General features: G+C 36.0%; 1 protein-coding gene across 1 annotated transcript; it reads right to left on the bottom strand.

Moving 5' to 3' along the window:
- Positions 1 to 994: 994 nt before the first annotated feature.
- Positions 995 to 20,150, bottom strand: fgf7 (fibroblast growth factor 7). The gene is given in 5 exon segments (XM_056478763.1): positions 995 to 3,647; positions 3,650 to 3,728; positions 5,154 to 5,260; positions 12,073 to 12,425; positions 20,005 to 20,150. Coding segments are annotated over 4 exon segments (540 nt in total). The 5' UTR covers positions 12,293 to 12,425; positions 20,005 to 20,150; the 3' UTR covers positions 995 to 3,513.
- Positions 20,151 to 20,901: the final 751 nt, after the last annotated feature.

The raw sequence follows: 20,901 nt of genomic DNA on the forward strand, positions 1-20,901 counted from the left end.
GATCTGATTTATGGACAATACAGTGTGTTCAGTCATATTCTCTGTCTTTCAGTAGAGATATTATATGAGAGACTTGCTTTGTTTACCAGATTAAGTGAATCTAACTGGATTTACATTGAAGACATTAAATACAAGTTAAAAAGGGGTTACTTTTACTTCATATAACAGGTTTTTAGTGATACTCCCAAAATAATTCAGCATAAATCCGCAGATTTTTAACACAATTCTGCACAGAAATAGTGAAAAATGTCCACAGATTCTGTCTGACCCTGGTCATGCCTAGTCTGTACAGTAGAAACATCATTACAGCGATGGGGAGACCGTGAAGAGAGCTGCACGAGTGTGTGTGTGTGTGTGTGTGTGTGTAGTGGTCATCAAGCACATTTCTCCTTCACTTCACAGGAATCATGTTTCATTCACACTCCTCAAGCTTCGACTCGCTCCATTATTGAAATATACACTAATCATCAAATCAATAATCGATAGATAATGATCAGAGAGCGGGGGGCATTGCAGTGTGGCGATGTTACTGGCCCATGAACATTTCCTGCTTGTCAAACTATTTCATAACTATAACGAGAGGCCATTGAGTCATGATTTAACATTAAAGCAGCTCATTATCAATATGTGGATCTTCTTGGAAGCTGTGGGAAATAAAGATGTACATACAGGAGGCCCGATGTTATTGTTTACGTCCCTCAAAATGGCCTATAGGCAAGTAGAAAGACTTAGCAAACCTTTCATTTCTGATTTTCCTCTACTCCAGTGTGATTATCTGCAGAGCTGCTTTGGTTCTGGCTTTATAACACTTTAGCCAAGACTTTTAAAGTCTCAATGGACTAAATTCATTCATTCACGTTCCTTCGGCTTTGTCTCTTTATTCATCAGAGGTCGCCACAGCGGAATGAACCGGCAACTATTCCAGCACATGTTTTACACAGCGTTTTTTTGCAGTGAACAAATATCACAACACACCACACCATACAAAGGTACATACTTTATTGAGATTGATCTATAATCATATAAAACCTTCGATTTCACTTTATTTGTTTCTAGCAGCAAAATGTGAAGTCCTGCAAACTCGGTGTGTGTGTGTGCGTGTGTGTGTGTGTGTGTTTGCAGCACAGCGATCCCCAATACAGACAATTCAGAGCCAGCGACACATAAATATCATAAATAACACACAACAACACATGGACACAATCACGTCAGAGAGATTATGTGGAAACGAAATACCATAAAACATCATGAGGCATCTCATCAGAATGTGTTTACCAGCATTGATCCAGGCGGAGAGGGACACGGCTTGACTTGATTTAATCCTGATCAGACAGGGAAAATCTCAATATGCAGATCAGTTCAGGGATCGATTATAGAAAGCAGAGATATTTCAGGTTTAGATGTACGATTATGAAGGACGACATGTTCTGTTTCCTGTGAATAGCTGTTTTCACCACACCATTTCACAAGCAGGAAACTCGTTTAGTGTTTTGACTGGAGCAGTCGTGTTTGGGGCTCTCTGGTCTCAGTAGCTGGGTTTTCATCCTAACACGAAGCAAATCTGTTCAAAGTGTGCCAGAAAAATCACAAATGCGAGTTTCCATCAAGTTATTAGAGTGGCTGACTGTAGTATTGGTAACCTAGCAACCAACTGTAAACAGGGCGAGCATAATGGAGTCACATGAGTGCGGTACTTGTTACAGCAAACGTGTTTCCATTTCTCATTATTTACATTAATCCTCGCATACACAAGAGCAAAATCAACTCGACTGAGCGTAAAATCTTTTTTTCTAATTTTGCGATTTCGTTGTTTTATTATAATTATTATTATTATTTATAATTTTTAAATTCAAAATGCATTATTTCTCATGTGATACTTCAATATGAGCATTAACGCAATGTGTTAAACCCATGTGGAAACCCAGCTAGTGTGATTTAGTGAAAGTGTCTCATTAATAAGTGTAGTGTTTCTGTAACGGCGCCATTTACTGGCAGACATCAGCAATACAGCGCTTTTACACACTTTCACTGATCTCGGTGAACTAGTTTGACAATAGCTGGATTTCCATCCTCACGTGAAGCAAATATTTTCAAACTTCGCAACAACAATAAACCACAAAATGTGAATTAGATGCATTTACATTAAGGTGTTAGAGCAGCTGACTGTAGTATTGGTAACCTAGCAACCAACTGTAACAAGGCCAGCATAATAGAGTCATGTAGGTGTAATGTTCGTTACCCAAGAGTTAATTCTGCAAATGTGTTTCCATCTCTTGTACTTGCATTAAACATTTACTGCTCGAGTCCAAAACCACCTCAAGTGTAATAAAAAAAGGCATATTTATTATTGTTTTTTTGCTAATTAAGGGAATATTATTGTAAATTTAGCACTTCTATCATTGGCTTCTTATGGTATACTTTACAATGTGCATCAGCACAAGATGATGGAAACCCAGCTAGTGTCATTTAGTGAAAGCACATCACTAATAAGTGTAGTGTTTCTGTCACAGTGCCACCTACTGGCAGACATCAGCACTACAGTGCTCTTACACACTTTCTCTGATCTCAGTAAACTGGAATTATTGTTTGACGATATCCAGGTTTCCATCTGAATATAAAGCAAATCTTTTCAAAGATCACCAAAAAAGACAAATCCTAATTAGGTGCATTCACATTAAGTTTTTAGAGTGGCTGACTGTAGTATTGGTAACCTAGCAACCAGCTGTAAACAGGGCACGCATAATGGAGTCACATGGGTGTAATGTTCACTACACCACAGTTTATTCAGCAAATGTGTTTCCGTATCCTATTATTTGCATTAAACTTTTTTTTGCTCAAGTCCAAAACCACCTCAAGTGTAATGAAAGAAATTAGGTGCATATATATGTATAATTGTTTGCTAATTAAGGGAATATTATTGTAAATTTAGCACTTCTATCATTTGCTTCTTATGGTATACATTACAATGTGCATTGTTAAATAATGATGGAAACCCAGCTAGTGTCATTTAGTGAAAGCGTCTCATTAATAAGTGTAGTGTTATTGTCAAAGCGCCACCTACTGGCTGACATCAGCACTTAACACACTTTCACTGATGTGTTCTGTATGTAAAACGTCATATTTAGTACCCTGTGTAAACACTTAGCATCAGTGACGTAGAAATTGAAGGAGGAAGCTGCAGTTATCTTCAGGACTTGAGGACTGTAAATGAGAAGGGAATGTCTGGAACTAAATGAGGCGTATGTATGTATATTTATATGAATCAAGGATATAAACGGGAGGTGTGTGATGTTTAACAGCGCACACAGAACACACACAGCGCTGTTTATTTGGCGTTTGTGTTGGAAGTGGTGAAAGTGCAGTGGACAGAAACACAGACGCTCTGCTTATTCTCTCTGAAATATAAAAATAGTTTGGATCTCTAAACATGGAGGAGTATTTATAACTGTGTACACTGTTTGTTTACATGATGTGCTGGTATATGAGCGTCAGAGAGTCTTGATAATGTGGTCTCTACGCCAGCTTCTTCTCGTCCTCGCTGCACTTTCGAGGGATGAAGTGAGAAGCGACGCTCTCTTTCCTCGTCTTCTTGCCTTTCAGCGGCCGGCCCTTCTGTGACAGAGAGATGAACATTTCTCTGCTGTTTTAGTCCATTTGACAGACGAGTAGGCCGTGTAGTAGTTCTCTAAAAACACTTCTTTAAAGTCGCAGCTGTCGTTGTAGTCTTTCTGTGTGGAGATGAAGAGATCGGATGAGAGGAAACACAAAGCAGATCTCATTTCATTTGCTTACTGTAGAAACACACTATATACACGATAACTAGAATACACACTACAGGAAGTTTGATTCATTACTGTAATGATCAGATCATTTCATTGAAGATGTATTATACATATAGACATCACCTTTCTGAAAACTGCAGATTAATTAAATACACAGATGAGGTCAGAATTATCAGCCTTTAAACAGAGAGCAGATGTTTTCAACACATCTCATATCATAATAGTGTTAATAACTCATCTCTAATGACTGATTTATTTTCTCTTTGTCATGATGACAGTAAATAATATTAGACTAGATATTCTTAAAGACACTAGTATTCAGCTTAAAGTGACATTTAAAGGCTTAACTAGGGTAATTAGGGTAATTAGTGGACAACAGTGGATTTTTCTGTAGACAATCCAGAAAAAAGTATTATTAAAGTTAATAATTGAATTGATTATTATTAAAAATTGATTTAATCTATTAATATAGACCACAGCAGTTTTTACATAAAAGAAAACTAATAAGATTAAATAACTTTTGTTTTTTAGGATTTTACATAATAATATTGATCTATCTGTCTGTCTGTCTGTCTGTCTGTCTGTCTGTCTGTCTGTCTGTCTATTAGTTAATGCTGGGCAAAGATTAATCACATGCATTCAAAATAAAAGTTTGTTTTGTGTATTATATATATATATGTACGTTTATAAGTTTATACATATACGTTTAATATTTTTAGCATATTATATATATATATATATATATATATATATATATATATATATTTATTTATTTATTTTTTTTTTTTTTATTTATATATATATATATATATATATATATATATATATATATATATATATATATATATATATATATATATATTTATGTAGATGTGATACACACATACATGAAAATTTTACACAAAAATTTTATTTTGGATGCGATTCATTTTTGCACAGCACTAATATTTATATAATTCATTAATTAATTTGTTAAAAATGTTCCAGCAAAACTAAACAAAATAAGATTTTCTCCACAAATAAATAATAATAACAGGAGTTACTGTGAAAAACGCCCTTGCTTTGTTAAACAGGGAAGTTTAAAATAAGACTTCTAATAAATAAGTCTGTTATTCTGAATGACGATGATCATGTTTTCATCCATATTTTGTCATGTTGTGTAACAGAAATTAGCTGAGGTTAATTTGATGCAGATCCACAAACTCTGAAATCTGTAAATCCCCGTCAGTCCAGCCGTTTGTTTGTGCATCTGAATTGTCCAGCGCATCTGCAGTGTTTACTCATAAATCAGGCATAAAACAGCAGAAGTGCTATCTGGAGTCAGATTAAAGCCGTGTTTGTTGTGTGTTTGCAGGATGGATGGCTTCATACTTTGCCCTGGAGCATTCCGCTGCGGTTCATGGAAATATAATACTGGCTCTTGAGTCCTTTTATGGCCAAAACACCGCCCTCAGAAACCGTCCTGATCTCCAGAACACCTGAAACACAGACAGTGGATCAGACCAGCGCTTGCACAGAGATCCTCACAAACACAAGATAAACACAAGCCTTATATACATCACCTACAGCTGAAGGCAGAATTATTAGCCCCCCTGTCTATCTTTCCCCAGTTTCTGTTTAACAGAGAGCAGATTTCTCAGCACATCTCTAATCATAATAGTGTTAATAACTCATCTCTAATAACTGATTTATTTTCTCTTTGTCATGATGACAGTAAATAATATTAGACTAGATATTCTTCAAGACACTAGTATTCAGCTTAAAGTCACATTTAAAGGCTTCACTAGGGTAATTAGGGTAAAGTTAGGGTAATTAGGCAAGTCATTGTATAACAGTGGTTTATTCTGTAGACAATCCAACACTAATATTGCTGAAGGGGCTAATAATATTGACCTTAAAATGAGTTTAAAAACATTAAGAACGGCTTTTATTCTAGCTGAAATAAAACTAATCAGACTTTCTCCAGAAGAACAAATATTAGAGGAAATACTGTGAGAAATTCCTCAATCTGAGAAACATCATCTGAGATATATTTGAAAAGATAAATATTGCACAGGGGGTGAATAATTTTGCTTTCAATTGAGCATGCCACTACACACAATATCACAATATATATATATTTTATTTGCCAATTCTAAAAACTTAGAAAACATGAAAAAAAAAAACAGAACTTATTTGTAGTTTTACAAGTCCAAAATCTGCGTTTAGAGCAGACACCGATACGACATTTCTTTGTCTGTTTGTTTACAACTTAAAAATGTACGGTTGGTGTACTGTACACACACACACACACACACACACACAATGCAGTTTCATCACTGCTGAGCTACGAACACGAAGTCTAGACTAAGAGTACGAATCAAAGAGCGACAATCCACGGTCAATATTATGTCAACACTGTCACAGGCGTTAATAAACAACTGAGAGCCATCTTTATGTGTGTGTGTGTGTGTGTGTGTGTGTGTGTAGAGATACAGGGGATGGACAATGAAACTGAAGCATTAGCCAGTTTAGTTTGATGGCTAAATGTGCACAGCCTGGTGGCCAGTCTTCATTAACTGTGCAGCTGGACTCTCCTGTTTCCAGCAGAACTGTTGGTCTGGAGCTCCACAGGGTCAGTTTATACATGGCCAGCTGCTATAGGCAAACCTTTACTCACTCGTGCCAGTGCCAAACGCCTGTTTCAATGGTGCCAGCAGCTAAAATGTTGGCCTGTGGACAATATTGTTCTCTGATGAGTCCACCTTCACTGTGTTTCACACATCTGGGAGAGTTACGGTGTGGAGAAGCCCCAAAGTAGCGTACCACCCAGACTGCTGATGAGTGAAGCACGGAGGGGATCAGTGATGGTTTGGGCTCAATAATCATGGCACTCCCTAACCCCAATACTGGTGCTAGATGGGTGCTGGGTCACTGCCAAGAGCTACCCAACTATTTTGTAGTACAATGTGACCCAATGGGTCAAACATTGTATCCGGGCGGTGGTGTGTATCAGGATGATAATACATTGATACACACAGCAGGACTGGAGACAGAGTGGTTTGATGACAGTAATGTTGAACATCTGCCATGGCCTGCACAGTACCCAGAACCAAACATTATTGAGCACTGTGGGGTGTTTTTAGAGGAGCGAGTCAGGAAAGGTTTTCCTTCAGCAGCATCAGTAGTGACCTGAACACTATTCTGAAGAAGAACAGCTCAGAATCCCTCTGACCGCTGTGCAGGACTCCTGTCTGTCATTCACGAGACAAACTGATGCTGGACTGAGGAGGAGGAGGAGGAGCTACAGCAGACTGATCAACTACTGCACTCTAACACCAGGCCATCAGTTATATATATATATGTGTGTGTGTGTGTGTGTGTGTGTGTGTATATATGTCTGTATATATATGTGTGTGTGTGTGTTTGTGTGTGTGTGTGTGTGTGTGTGTGTGTGTGTCTGTAAGTGTTTGCTGTAGATGTGTGTCAGCTCTAACAGTATAATAATGTGTTGTCACGGCAGTGCTCGTCTGGTCTGGTCTGGTCTGGTGTTCAGCTCTCCCACAGCGCTGTCCTCCTTCTCCTCCTCCTTCTTCTTCTGTGCGTGCCGCTGTCGGCCACATCTGGCTCTATCAATTTTTCTTCTTTTCAGCGCCAGATGACGTAATCATTCTCCCTCTGGAGCTGACATGCATGCCGTCACGCAAACACACACACACACACACACACACACACCGGCTCTCTTCTCGTACACAAGTCAAACAACTACAACCCAAACAAGCCTGAGGCTGATGTTGTGTACATAACCGTCATTAACATCATTAATAAACATCATTAAACTCAGATGATTTGAATACTGCTCACAGCCTCGTGTCTGAGGTGTGTTTTCTGTAACACCACTAATGAAGAACTGCTCTAACGAAGGCAAATAAACCAGCTCTAAATGCAGCACGAGCACCTGTTTCTCTTTACGCCTGTCACTCCAGTGTAATCCACTGCAACCCGAGTGCACACACACACACACACACACACCGCTTCACACACAACACTCTCTGTTTTTTCATCAGTAGCATTAGTATTATTATGTCTTTAAACTCTTGAATGAAACTCCTCTCCTTTCTCTTCATCATCTGAACATCGCATCTGATTGGTCTGATCAACCTGTCACTCACATGACATCCACCAATTGTCCAATCAATTTGCAAATCAAGCCCCGCCCACATTTCCTTCTAGATTCATTAGAGGACAGAAAACACTGGAGCCACGATGATTGAAAAGAGACAGTTCACACAAAACTGGACATGACCTCCTCATCTAGAGCTTGTTTATAACCGGCCACTTCATGATCTGACTTGTTTGCGTTTATATTGACCACATGAATGCGTCTCTGCTTAATGGATAGGATTCTGATCTTCAACTAGGTTACATCAACTAAAGCGTCAGACACAATGCAGTTTATTTCATTAATGTTATCATTTACAGAAAGGTAAGCTATATATATTATTTGACATTCAAATGATTGCATATGCAGGCTGTAAAACCTCATCACAATGATTACTGTCATTATAAACATCTATTTTTGACGTAGAGACATTCAAAACTGTAAAGGGTTTACATTAATAAGTGTAAAACACCAAACACAACACAACATGCCTTTGTTTACAACCGAAGTGCTGTATTTGCCTATTATTATTTCTCTCTTTTCACAGAGAAAGACTACAGCACTGCGTCTCTGTTGATAATAGTGTCATCTGATATTAATTGAACTATTTAATTTGATCAGTCAAAAATAAAACCAAAACATTTTAATAAATCAAAACAAACTTCCGTTGCTTATGCATTTGCTCTTGTATATCTGAGGCTCATATAGCCCACAACACATGCGCACTCATGATTAAAAACAAAATGCATTCAGACCTGTGTAGTTCAGTCTGAATTGTGGATTTATATCCAGCTTTCACCATCAGAGAGCTTTAGCACATTAAAAACACATTAAACCACCAGTTCTTCTGTTGAACACAAAGGAAGATGGAAGCTGACACTCATTAACTTCCAGAGGAAATAATTAGTATTGAAGTCAATGAGTGCCAGCTATCAGCATTCTTCAAAATATCTTCTTTTGTGTTTAACAGAAGAAAGAAACTGAAGCTGAGTGAAGGAGGAGGAGATGATGACAGAATTGACATTTTTGGGTGAACTGTCCCTTTTATTTAAATTTTTGGGATTATTTTATTTAAGATTTACAAATAAAATAGATTTGTGATGGCTTTTCTCCAAACTTATAGAATTATTTGTTTCTATACTTAGAAAATACACAAAAAACGTGTCTAATTAAGCTAGTGAAGCCTTTAAATGTAAATGTTTAACTAGCTGAATACTAGTGTCTTGAAGAATATCTAGTCTAATATTATTTACTGTCATCATGAGGAAGAGAAAATAAATCAGTTATTAGAGATGAGTTATTAACACTATTATGATTAGAGATGTGCTGGAGAAATCTGCTCCGTTAAACAGAAATTGGGAGAAATATAAAAGAATTAGAAATCAACAGGAGAGCGAATAATTCTGTCTTCAACTTTATCTATTGCAGAAAAAAATGACAATGCCAGATTATTCCAATATCATGCAACACAAAATACAGTGTTGTGCATAAATGAGTGACCCCTCACAGATCTCTCTCTTACATTAATATTCTCTTCAGGATGCTTTACAGTAATGTAGACATTAGATTAATCAGTACCAAAGACAAAACTGATGAACTAATCTAACAATAAAACTGAAGATCACAGTCCAACTGTTACACACAGATTATTATGTTGGGTTTTTTTATTTAATGTACGAGAAAAATCAAAAGAAAGTTGGTCATTTGTAGTATTATTCTGCACAGTATACATGTAATCAGGACATACTACATTTGCAAACTACAGAGACCTGCTGTTTCCTCAGCTGGATATTTTAGGGAGGAATGTGATTCTGAATGAATCATTTGAACAGCACAGATTTCCTGATCATGACAGGTCTGCATATTAATGTTATATTTCAAGTCATTTATGAGTGTATTTTATTTGTACAGTTACTATATTTAAAGTGCATGACAAGATGGTTTAATTGCACTAAAAGTGGAATTAAAAGCATTTTTAAAAAACTGAAATAGTACATTAAAAGCCAACGTTAGTGCATTTACATCCGTGGTGTCAAACTCAATTCCTGGAGGGCCGCAGCTCCGCATATAGCTCCAACTCAACCAGCGTAAAAGTCTCTAGTAGTCTTGAACACCTAGATAAGTTGATCAGCTGTGTTTGATTTGGGTTGGAACTAATCTGTGCAGGGCTGCGGTGATCCAGGAATGGAGTTTGAGACCTGTGATCTACATCAGGGGCTTTCAAACTGTTAGGACACCCCCCAAGTTTGTCCAATTTCACTCAAAATCATAATGCATGTGCAAACATCATTCACATATTACTTGCTGCAAGTGTTTAGCATTAATTACATTGAAACATAAATATACAGCTCACCTGATTCAGTGTGATGCTGAGCCTGTTTCTGAGAGGACAACATGCTAATCTGTGGTCGGATTCCTGACACGACTAACTGTAAATAGTCTTCCACTGCCAATAAGCGTGAGCTATAGCATACTTGCTTCTGATGTACTGTACATACAGAGAAATCTGCTTCACAAAGCCAAGATCACAGAGCTCTGATGGTGTAGTGAAGTGGAACACTTGCATGGGCAACAATACTTTAATACGATTTTAATATGATTAAGACAATACTCTGATTAAGAGTCACCATGTAAACAGAGATTTCTGATGACCTTAATGTGACTAAAGTCATCACTGAACTAAACAGAAATGGAATGAAGACATGTGGAGTCTGCAGATATTAGACACATTATTGAAGTAAACACAGCAGTCAAACTATTACTGTCATGTAGGACTTAATGCCGCATTTTGTGACAAGATCCACACACACGGCTGTCACTAAAGAACCGCAAATGCACACACATCAAGAAGTGCACAAGTTTCTTTTCTTTCCATTCGATGTGCGGTATCAAAGAAAGCAACACTCTTCCACCAGTCCTTCATATTCACATCTAATACCTCACTTAGTCACGGGGGCATGAATGAAATGTTCATGAGTGAAAGTTAAGCTGCCAAACTGCAGTTAAAGTCAAGAAATTAAAGATGAAACGCCTAAAATTACACGAGAGACTGCAGACGGGAATAGCCTGGTGACCCAACATTCATAAAGCACTTCACGTAATCATATTATTGTCTAATTCAGATTAAGGCAAATAACTGTTACTGATGTCCATGTAAACATAGTCAGTGTCTTCAAATTAGTGAAAGCTCCAGTAGGGTATCCTGCTGATTTGATCCAGAAGGGCACTATTTTTTCAGTCGGCTCACCGGTTTGACTTTCATTCATTCACCGTCATTAGTTTTAAAAAGCACACGCTCCATTTTATCTGTGTATGTTTTACTGGAACGCATTAACTCTACAGGTGCCTGATAGTTAGCTGTGGAGCTAACATTAATCATATTATTATTATTATTAATTATTAATTATTATTATTATTATTATTATTATTATTATTATTATTCCCTCTAGTGAACACATGAAAATCCTCATCATAATTTACCCGAGTGCACACCTCAATGTTCACCAGTTTGAAAACCCCTGATCTACATGGTACATCAAAATAGCACAGTTGAGCACAGTTAGTTATCTTGTTGAGTTGAGTTTACTTTTAGTATTATTAAAGATGAACTTTTAGTACATGAAGTACATTAGTCAGAAAGTAGAGCACTTTAAGCGCATTATGGAAGTCTACTTAAATGTAAGTCTACTTAAATAGTATATTAGTGCACTTTTCTCCACCTGGGTGAACGGTACAAACACTCCTCTGAATATTCTCTAATCATCATTATCCAAAATAACATTTCAGCTGAGCACTGTATATTGTCATGATCAGTGTTGAGGGCATTACGAGTAATGCGTTACGCAATACTATAACTTTCTAAGTAAGGAGTATAAAGTAACGCATTACTTTTAAAAATGAAGTAATAATATTTCAGTTACTTTAAGAAAATGTAATGCAGGTTATTTTTTAGTTTAGTTAATTCACTTTTAATAAACAAATAGCTGAATTAAAAATATCAATATCTTAATATAAATATTCTGAACACATGGAAGAAACGGGGAGTAACTCAATATTGTCATCCGTTACTCTCTAAAGTAACTTCCCCTAAACACACGGTGTACTGTATGTCAGTGTAGTGTTTGTAATGCAGGTTTACTGTTGTCTTACTGTAGCAGTTGTTTGGATCCTGTGTCCCGCTGATGTTGCCGTACTCGTCGATGGTCAGAAACCACTGCGTGCGGCTGTACAGGCGGCGGATCCGCACGTCTCCTCCTTCCATGTAGTCGTAGTTCCGTGTGTGTCGCTCTCCGTCGCACGCACACACACACACACGGCTGAACACCAGCAGCACCTGCAGCAGCTTCCATGGCAGCGTCCATAGCCGCATTATACTGCGTTTATCCGGCAGTTCATGATGCACACACACACTCAAGCAGAACTCCGGATCGTCAGTCCCGCTCAGAACTTCAGTTTAATCCTCAGAGGGAGACGCGAATGCTGGACTCCTGCTGCAGCTCCAGCTCCTCACAACACAGAAAAGGTCATTAATAATGCACATTTCACACATGATGCTGATTCCGAGCCATTAAAGGACGTCTATTATACAGAGAGAGGGAGTGTGTGTGTGTGTGTGTCAGCAGTGTGTGAATATCTCCAGTCTCTAATGCTAATCATGAATTAATTGTGTTTATTATAATCAGACTTAATGAATGAAACACTTTGATTGACATTCTCTCTTTGTACGTGTCATCAGAGGGGGAAAGCCCCGCCCACTAGTGTCCATCTCTCCATCTAATTAGCATAAACAGCAGCCCTGAGTGAGAAGCAGCCGTCTGTCCATTAGCCATTAGAGTGTTTGAGCTGCTGAAGATAATGTCAGCATAGACTAAGAGGATTCTAGATGTGGAGTTCTAGATGAAGCAGCGACAGGAGCGACATAGACTGACAGAAGACTGAAGCACACACTCACACTGAAGCATACATGCACACCTGACCACACACACACACTGCTGTTTTACATCTGTCACTATGCTGACACATAGGCTTTTATAGCTCCGCCCTCTTTTAAAGAGCATGATTTGCATTTAAAGCGACAGTCACCAAAACACCACGATTAGGATCACAGCCTGAAAGGGTCTGTTTCAGAGAGCTGGAGAACATTATCTGAGGGGTATTCTCAGCTCAAACACACACACACACACGCACACACACACACACACACACACACTCTCTAGACACATTAGGTCTCCTTTAAAATAATCACAGGATAATCATAAGAGATAAAAGCTAAAATATGCAATAATAAATAAACAACAAAGAATTGAAATGATAAAAAATGTAGTAAAACAATGATAAAAGAGAACTAAATCAACACAGTATGCAGAATTAGATCCAACTGTCCAATACTGGGCATTTTCTGATACTGTTTTAAAGGGATCGTTCACCCAAACAGTTTCTAAACCTTTCTAAACAGTTTCTTTACTCGGTTGAACACAAAAGGAGATATTTTGGAGAATGCTGAAAACCTGTAACCATTGACTTGGAAAAACAAATACTAAGGAAGTCAGTGGTTACAGCAATCAGCATTCTTCAAAATATCTTCTTTTGTGTTTAACAGAGTAAAGAAACTTATAAAGCTTTATAACCGATGATTAGGTCCACACGGACTCTGCGCGTGCAGAATTCTGCAGAGTATTAGCTCATCATTAATTCTGTTTATTTACTGGAGTAAATGTGTGTAAATCTATATTTCTTCAGTTTTTACAGTAATATTATTGACTAATATGAAAATGTTGATCTGATTTATGTACAATACAGTGTGTAGAGGAATATTCTCTGTCTTTCAGTAGAGATATTATATGAGAGACTTGCTAGTAATAATCTGTTATTGCAACAGTAATATCAATAATAATGAGGTAATGATGATAATAATAGTAACAATAATAATGATGATGATCAAATAATAGTATTGGGGAAGAAGAAAACACACACACACACACACACACACACACACACACACCTAACACATACAACATCTGTTCTTATTTTACTTTAATTGTCCGACTATTGCTCTATTTGAGCTTACTCTATTTGTAACCCTGCAGCACAAAACCTTCAGAAGTGAATTTGTGCATTATCTGAAAGCTGAATTAATAATCGTTCCAGTGATGTGTGGTCTAATAGGACAATACTTGCCTGAGAGACAACCATTAGAAAATCTGAAATCTATGGATTTACACTAATCAAAATCCAGAGAATCAATCAATCATCCAGAGAATCACCAATACACATTAATAATCAATACTGCAGTTCTGATGTTAGGATGGAAATGTTCGAAAACACCTTTGAGGATTGTGATCTTTACTTAATATTCTACTCATTTTTGTCATAAAATACAATGAAAACAAAACAATGAGCTACATTTATTACAGGATTTATTGATGATTAGTAATGAAAATACTTCATTATTAGTTTGTTAACTCACAGTGCGTGTTAAGAAGCAATAATTTAGATTTTAATAATGATTCACAAATGCTGTTAATTGTGAAAGTGAAAGTGTTGTTCATCATTAATGTTAGTAAATATAATACCTAATGTAACCATTATTATAAAGTAAACTGTATTTTAATTTTGTTATTATTTATATTGTAAAGTGTGACTGAAAATATAATCATTTTTATCCATGCCATGCATTCTGGACCATTGGCAGAAATATTTGCGTTCAACATAAGAGAGGTTTGGTGTGTTAATGTCAGCGTAAGTGTTTGAGTACTGCTGCTTTAATGCTTTCTCAGTGTTTCTCTTTCATCTCTGTCACTTTGAGAACTTTAAATATTTCACTGTTGCTCAATTATTATTTCAAGTGTCTTCAAAAGCCTCTGTTACTAGTCTAAACATTACAGTTTTGTTCTATCACTACTATAAGACATTACGTTATTGCTACTTTAAGCATCTCCGTGTACTTCTATTGTATTTTAAATGTCATACCATTCATCACTATATCAAATGACTCGCTTTAGCTTTATTATTATTATTATTAATAATATTATTATTATCATAGTTATTATTATTATTATTATTATCATAGTTATTATTATTATTAGTATTATTATTATCATAGTTATTATTATTATTATCATAGTTATTATTATTATTATTATTATCATAGTTATTATTATTATTAGTATTATTATTATCATAGTTATTATTATTATTATCATAGTTATTATTATTATTATTATTATCATAGTTATTATTATTATTATTATTATCATAGTTATTATTATTATTAGTATTATTATTATCATAGTTATTATTATTATTAGTATTATCATAGTTATTATTATTATTATTATTATTATTATCATAGTTATTATTATTATTATCATAGTTATTATTATTATTATTATTATTATTATTATTATTATTATTATTATTATCATAGTTATTATTATTATTATTATTATCATAGTTATTATTATTATTGTTATTATTATTATTATTGTTATCATAGTTATTATTATTATTATTATTATTATTATTATCATAGTTATTATTATTATTATTATTATCATAGTTATTATTATTATTATTATTATTATTGTGCCAAAGTTGTTTCTATTCCTATCTGAAATATCTCATTTCATTTCCCTTGTGATAGTGATTCACAATAAATACTGAGGTGTTTTTGAACTATAGTATGGTGAAGTACTGTAATTATGGTGGCTTGAAAAGCCAGCATACTGTTATCTATCTTAAACTTATTATTATTCTTCTTCTTCTTCTTCTTCTGAGACTAATTTCTAAGTGTATCTCCTCCTAGGCCTTTCAAGCTACATACTTCAAACTTTCGTCAAACCTTCAAACTGGTCTGACTCGGGTTGCTATATCTTTTCTAACTGATCCGACCTTGGGTTTTCCGAAAAACGACCCAGAAAAATCCCAAAAGTCCCATTGACTTAACATTGGGTCAAACTTTGTGAGCTCATAACTCTGCATCAGACTGTCCTACAGACTTCTAACTGGACTCATTTAACTCAGTCTAGCCAGCAGCCAATAACTGATGACTTTTTAACTTACTAGCCACTCCCTAGCAACCACTTACAGCACCCTAACAACTGTCCCATAGACTTCCATTGTAAAAGACTCCCAATTACTTAACATTGGATCAACCTTTGTGAGCTCATAACTCTGCATCAGACTGTCCTACAGACTAGAGTCTGGCCTCATTCAACTCAGTCTAGCCAGCAGCCAATCACTGATTACCTTTAAACTTACTAGCCACTCCCTAGCAACCAATTTCAGCACCCTAGCAACTGTCCCAGAGACTGTGACTAGCTATTCTAACACACGCTAACAGTTTTAACATCCTACTGACATGCTAATCTTGCTAGAAAGGTGCTAGCAACACGATAGTGACATGCTAGTCATGCTAGTAACATGCTAGTTCATGCTAGAATCATGCTAACAACATGCTAATTCATGCTAGAAAAAAGCTGATTCATGCTAGAATCATGCTAGTAACATGCTAGTAACATGCTAATTCATGCTAGAAACATGCTAGTAACATGCTAGAATCATGCTAGTAACATGCTAATTCATGCTAGAAACATGCTAGTAACATGCTAATTCATGTTAGAATCATGCTAGTAACATGCTAATCCAAGCTAGAATTATGCTAGTAACATGCTAATTCATGCTAGACTCATGCTAGTAACATGCTAATTCATGCTAGAATCATGCTAGTAACATGCTAATTCATGCTAGAATCATGCTAGTAACATGCTAATTCATGCTAGAATCATGCTAGTAACATGCTAATTCATGCTAGAAACATGCTAGTAACATGCTAATTCATGCTAGAAACATGCTAGTAACATGCTAATTCATGCTAGAATCATGCTAATAACATGCTAATTCATGCTAGAAACATGCTAATTCATGCTAAAAACATGCTAATTCATGCTAGAGACATGCTAGTAACATGCTAATTCATGCTAGAGACATGCTAGTACATGCTAATTCATGCTAGAATCATGCTAGTAACATGCTAATTCATGCTAGAAACATGCTAGTAACATGCTAATTCATGCTAGAATCATGCTAGTAACATGCTAATTCATGCTAGAATCATGCTAATAACATGCTAATTTATGCTAGAATCATGCTAGTAACATGCTAATTCATGCTAGAATCATGCTAGTAACATGCTAATTCATGCTAGAAACATGCTAGTAACATGCTAATTAATGCTAGAATCATGCTAGTAACATGCTAATTCATGCTAGAATCATGCTAATTCATGCTAGAATCATGCTAGTAACATGCTAATTCATGCTAGAATCATGCTAATAACATGCTAATTCATGCTAGTAACATGCTAATTCATGCTAGAATCATGCTAATAACATGCTAATTCATGCTAATAACATGCTAATTCATGCTAGAAACATGCTAATTCATGCTAGAAACACGCTAGTAACATGCTAATTCATGCTAGAATCATGCTAATTCATGCTAGAAACATGCTAGTAACATGCTAATTCATGCTAGAATCATGCTAGTTACATGCTAATTCATGCTAGAATCATGCTAGTAACATGCTAATTCATGCTAGAAACATGCTAGTAACATGCTAGTAACATGCTAGAATCATGCTAGAAACATGCTAATTCATGCTAACAACATGCTAATTCATGCTAGAAACATGCTAGTAACATGCTAATTCATGCTAGAATCATGCTAGTTACATGCTAATTCCTGCTAGAATCATGCTAATAACATGCTAATTCATGCTAGAATCATGCTAGTAACATGCTAATTCATGTTATAATCATGCCAGTAACATGTTAATTCATGCTAGAATCATGCTAATAACATGCTAATTCATGCTAGAACTATGCTAGAAACATGCTAATTCATGCTAGAATCATGCTAATAACATGCTAATTCATGCTAGAACTATGCTAGAAACATGCTAATTCATGCTAGAATCATGCTAACAACATGCTAATACATGCTAATCCATGCTATAATCATGCTAGTTACATGCAAATTCATGCTAGGATCATGCTAATTCATCCTAGAATCATGCTAGTTACATGCTAATTCATGCTAGAATCATGCTAATTCATGCTAGAATCATGCTAACAACATGCTAATACATGCTAATCCATGCTATAATCATGCTAGTTACATGCAAATTCATGCTAGTAACATGCTAATTCATGCTAGAATCATGCTAGTAACATGCTAATTCATGCTAGAATCATGCTAATAACATGCTAATTTATGCTAGAATCATGCTAGTAACATGCTAATTCATGCTAGAATCATGCTAGTAACATGCTAATTCATGCTAGAAACATGCTAGTAACATGCTAATTAATGCTAGAATCATGCTAGTAACATGCTAATTCATGCTAGAATCATGCTAATTCATGCTAGAATCATGCTAGTAACATGCTAATTCATGCTAGAATCATGCTAATAACATGCTAATTCATGCTAGTAACATGCTAATTCATGCTAGAATCATGCTAATAACATGCTAATTCATGCTAATAACATGCTAATTCATGCTAGAAACATGCTAATTCATGCTAGAAACACGCTAGTAACATGCTAATTCATGCTAGAATCATGCTAATTCATGCTAGAAACATGCTAGTAACATGCTAATTCATGCTAGAATCATGCTAGTTACATGCTAATTCATGCTAGAATCATGCTAGTAACATGCTAATTCATGCTAGAAACATGCTAGTAACATGCTAGTAACATGCTAGAATCATGCTAGAAACATGCTAATTCATGCTAACAACATGCTAATTCGTGCTAGAAACATGCTAGTAACATGCTAATTCATGCTAGAATCATGCTAGTTACATGCTAATTCCTGCTAGAATCATGCTAATAACATGCTAATTCATGCTAGAATCATGCTAGTAACATGCTAATTCATGTTATAATCATGCCAGTAACATGTTAATTCATGCTAGAATCATGCTAATAACATGCTAATTCATGCTAGAACTATGCTAGAAACATGCTAATTCATGCTAGAATCATGCTAATAACATGCTAATTCATGCTAGAACTATGCTAGAAACATGCTAATTCATGCTAGAATCATGCTAACAACATGCTAATACATGCTAATCCATGCTATAATCATGCTAGTTACATGCAAATTCATGCTAGGATCATGCTAATTCATCCTAGAATCATGCTAGTTACATGCTAATTCATGCTAGAATCATGCTAATTCATGCTAGAATCATGCTAACAACATGCTAATACATGCTAATCCATGCTATAATCATGCTAGTTACATGCAAATTCATGCTAGGATCATGCTAATTCATCCTAGAATCATGCTAGTTACATGCTAATTCATTCTAGAATCATGCTAGTCCATGCTAGAATCATGCTAGTTTACACTTTAAAACGACTTCAAACTTTTAGACTCGGCTTTTCAAGCCACCATAAAGTTTGTCCTCAAACTTTAATATCTAGTTAATGTGATGTGATTGTACAGTTACTATGGTAACACCACAACTACAGTAACATAAATAAGCCAATACTGTAGTTTTCTACAACTATAGGGTATATTTTACTACAATACACCACAGTTTACTATAATAAACTACCAGTGCTTCTTGTTGATACTACAGTATGCTGGAACATTTATCAACTAAGAGTTGTGGATACTATAAAATGTACAGTAGAAAGTACTGTAGTATAGTATTTAATATAAATCACTATAGTATTTATTCATCTGTATATCTGTTTTCATTTCACTGCTTTATTTGACTGTGTTTATTCTTATTTAAAAGGTTTCTGTTTTGATCTACTCCTCTTTAAATGTCTTTATTAACTCTTTCATTACTTTTAATATAGCTAAATATTTGTAAAATAGTTTAAAATACTTTAATATTTGGCCTGAAATGTTTGATTACTGTTGTGTCTACTGTAAATGTCACAGTAGCACTACTTTAGATCTTATGTTCATCGCTCTCTACCAGATTATGTTCACACAGAATACACTGGTTTGAAATGCTATATAATTCAGTGAGAAGAGCTCTTAAAGCCACTTACTTGTGTTGGTGGACGTGTGTTTGATTCCTGAGGGTTTTAGAGAATCCTCCAGTGTGACGCAGAGAGCTTCAGTGCGCTCCACATCTCCTGCAGTTAGTGAACGCTGCACGATCTCTGAAGAAAACCTCTCTCTGACCTCACTTCTCTACTGTTACGCCTCACACATTCAGCTGGATGCAGGAGAGAGAGAGAGAGAGAGAGTGTGTTTTCAACACACTTGTGTCTCTGCTGTCTGTACAGTGTGTGTGTGTGTGTGTGTGTGTGTATTTGAGCTGAGAATAGCACACAGATAATGTTTTTAACTCTCTGAAACTGTCCCTCTCAGACTTTGATCTTAACTGTGGTGTTTTGGTGACTGTCACTTTAAATGCAAATGAGATTGTGCTCTTTTCAGAAGAGGGCGGAGCTACCATAGCGGCAGATGTAAATTAGGGAAAAGTCTAGAAAGGAGACATGGACATCTAGAATCCTCTTAGTCTATGCTGACATTATCTTCAGCAGCTCAAACACTCTAATGGCTAATGGACAGACGGCTGCTTCTCACTCAGGGCTGCTGTTTATGCTAATGAGATGGAGAGATGGGCACTAGTGGGCGGGGCTTTCCCCCTCTGATGACACGTACAAAGAGAGAATGTCAATCAAAGTGTTTCACTCATCATGTCTGATTATAATAAACACAATTAATTCATGATTAGCATTAGAGACTGGAGATATTCACACACTGCTGACACACACACACACACACACACACACACACACACACACACACACACACACACACACACACACACACACACACACACACACACACTCTGCTGGGTTTAAACCACTTGGAAAAGTAATTCCTGCATAATAGGTGGCCTTTAACTGATTGTATCTCCACAACATTCCAAATTG

The sequence above is a fragment of the Danio aesculapii genome, chromosome 18 (assembly GCF_903798145.1).
Source record: "Danio aesculapii chromosome 18, fDanAes4.1, whole genome shotgun sequence".
In the NCBI taxonomy this organism is placed as follows: Eukaryota; Metazoa; Chordata; class Actinopteri; order Cypriniformes; family Danionidae; genus Danio; species Danio aesculapii.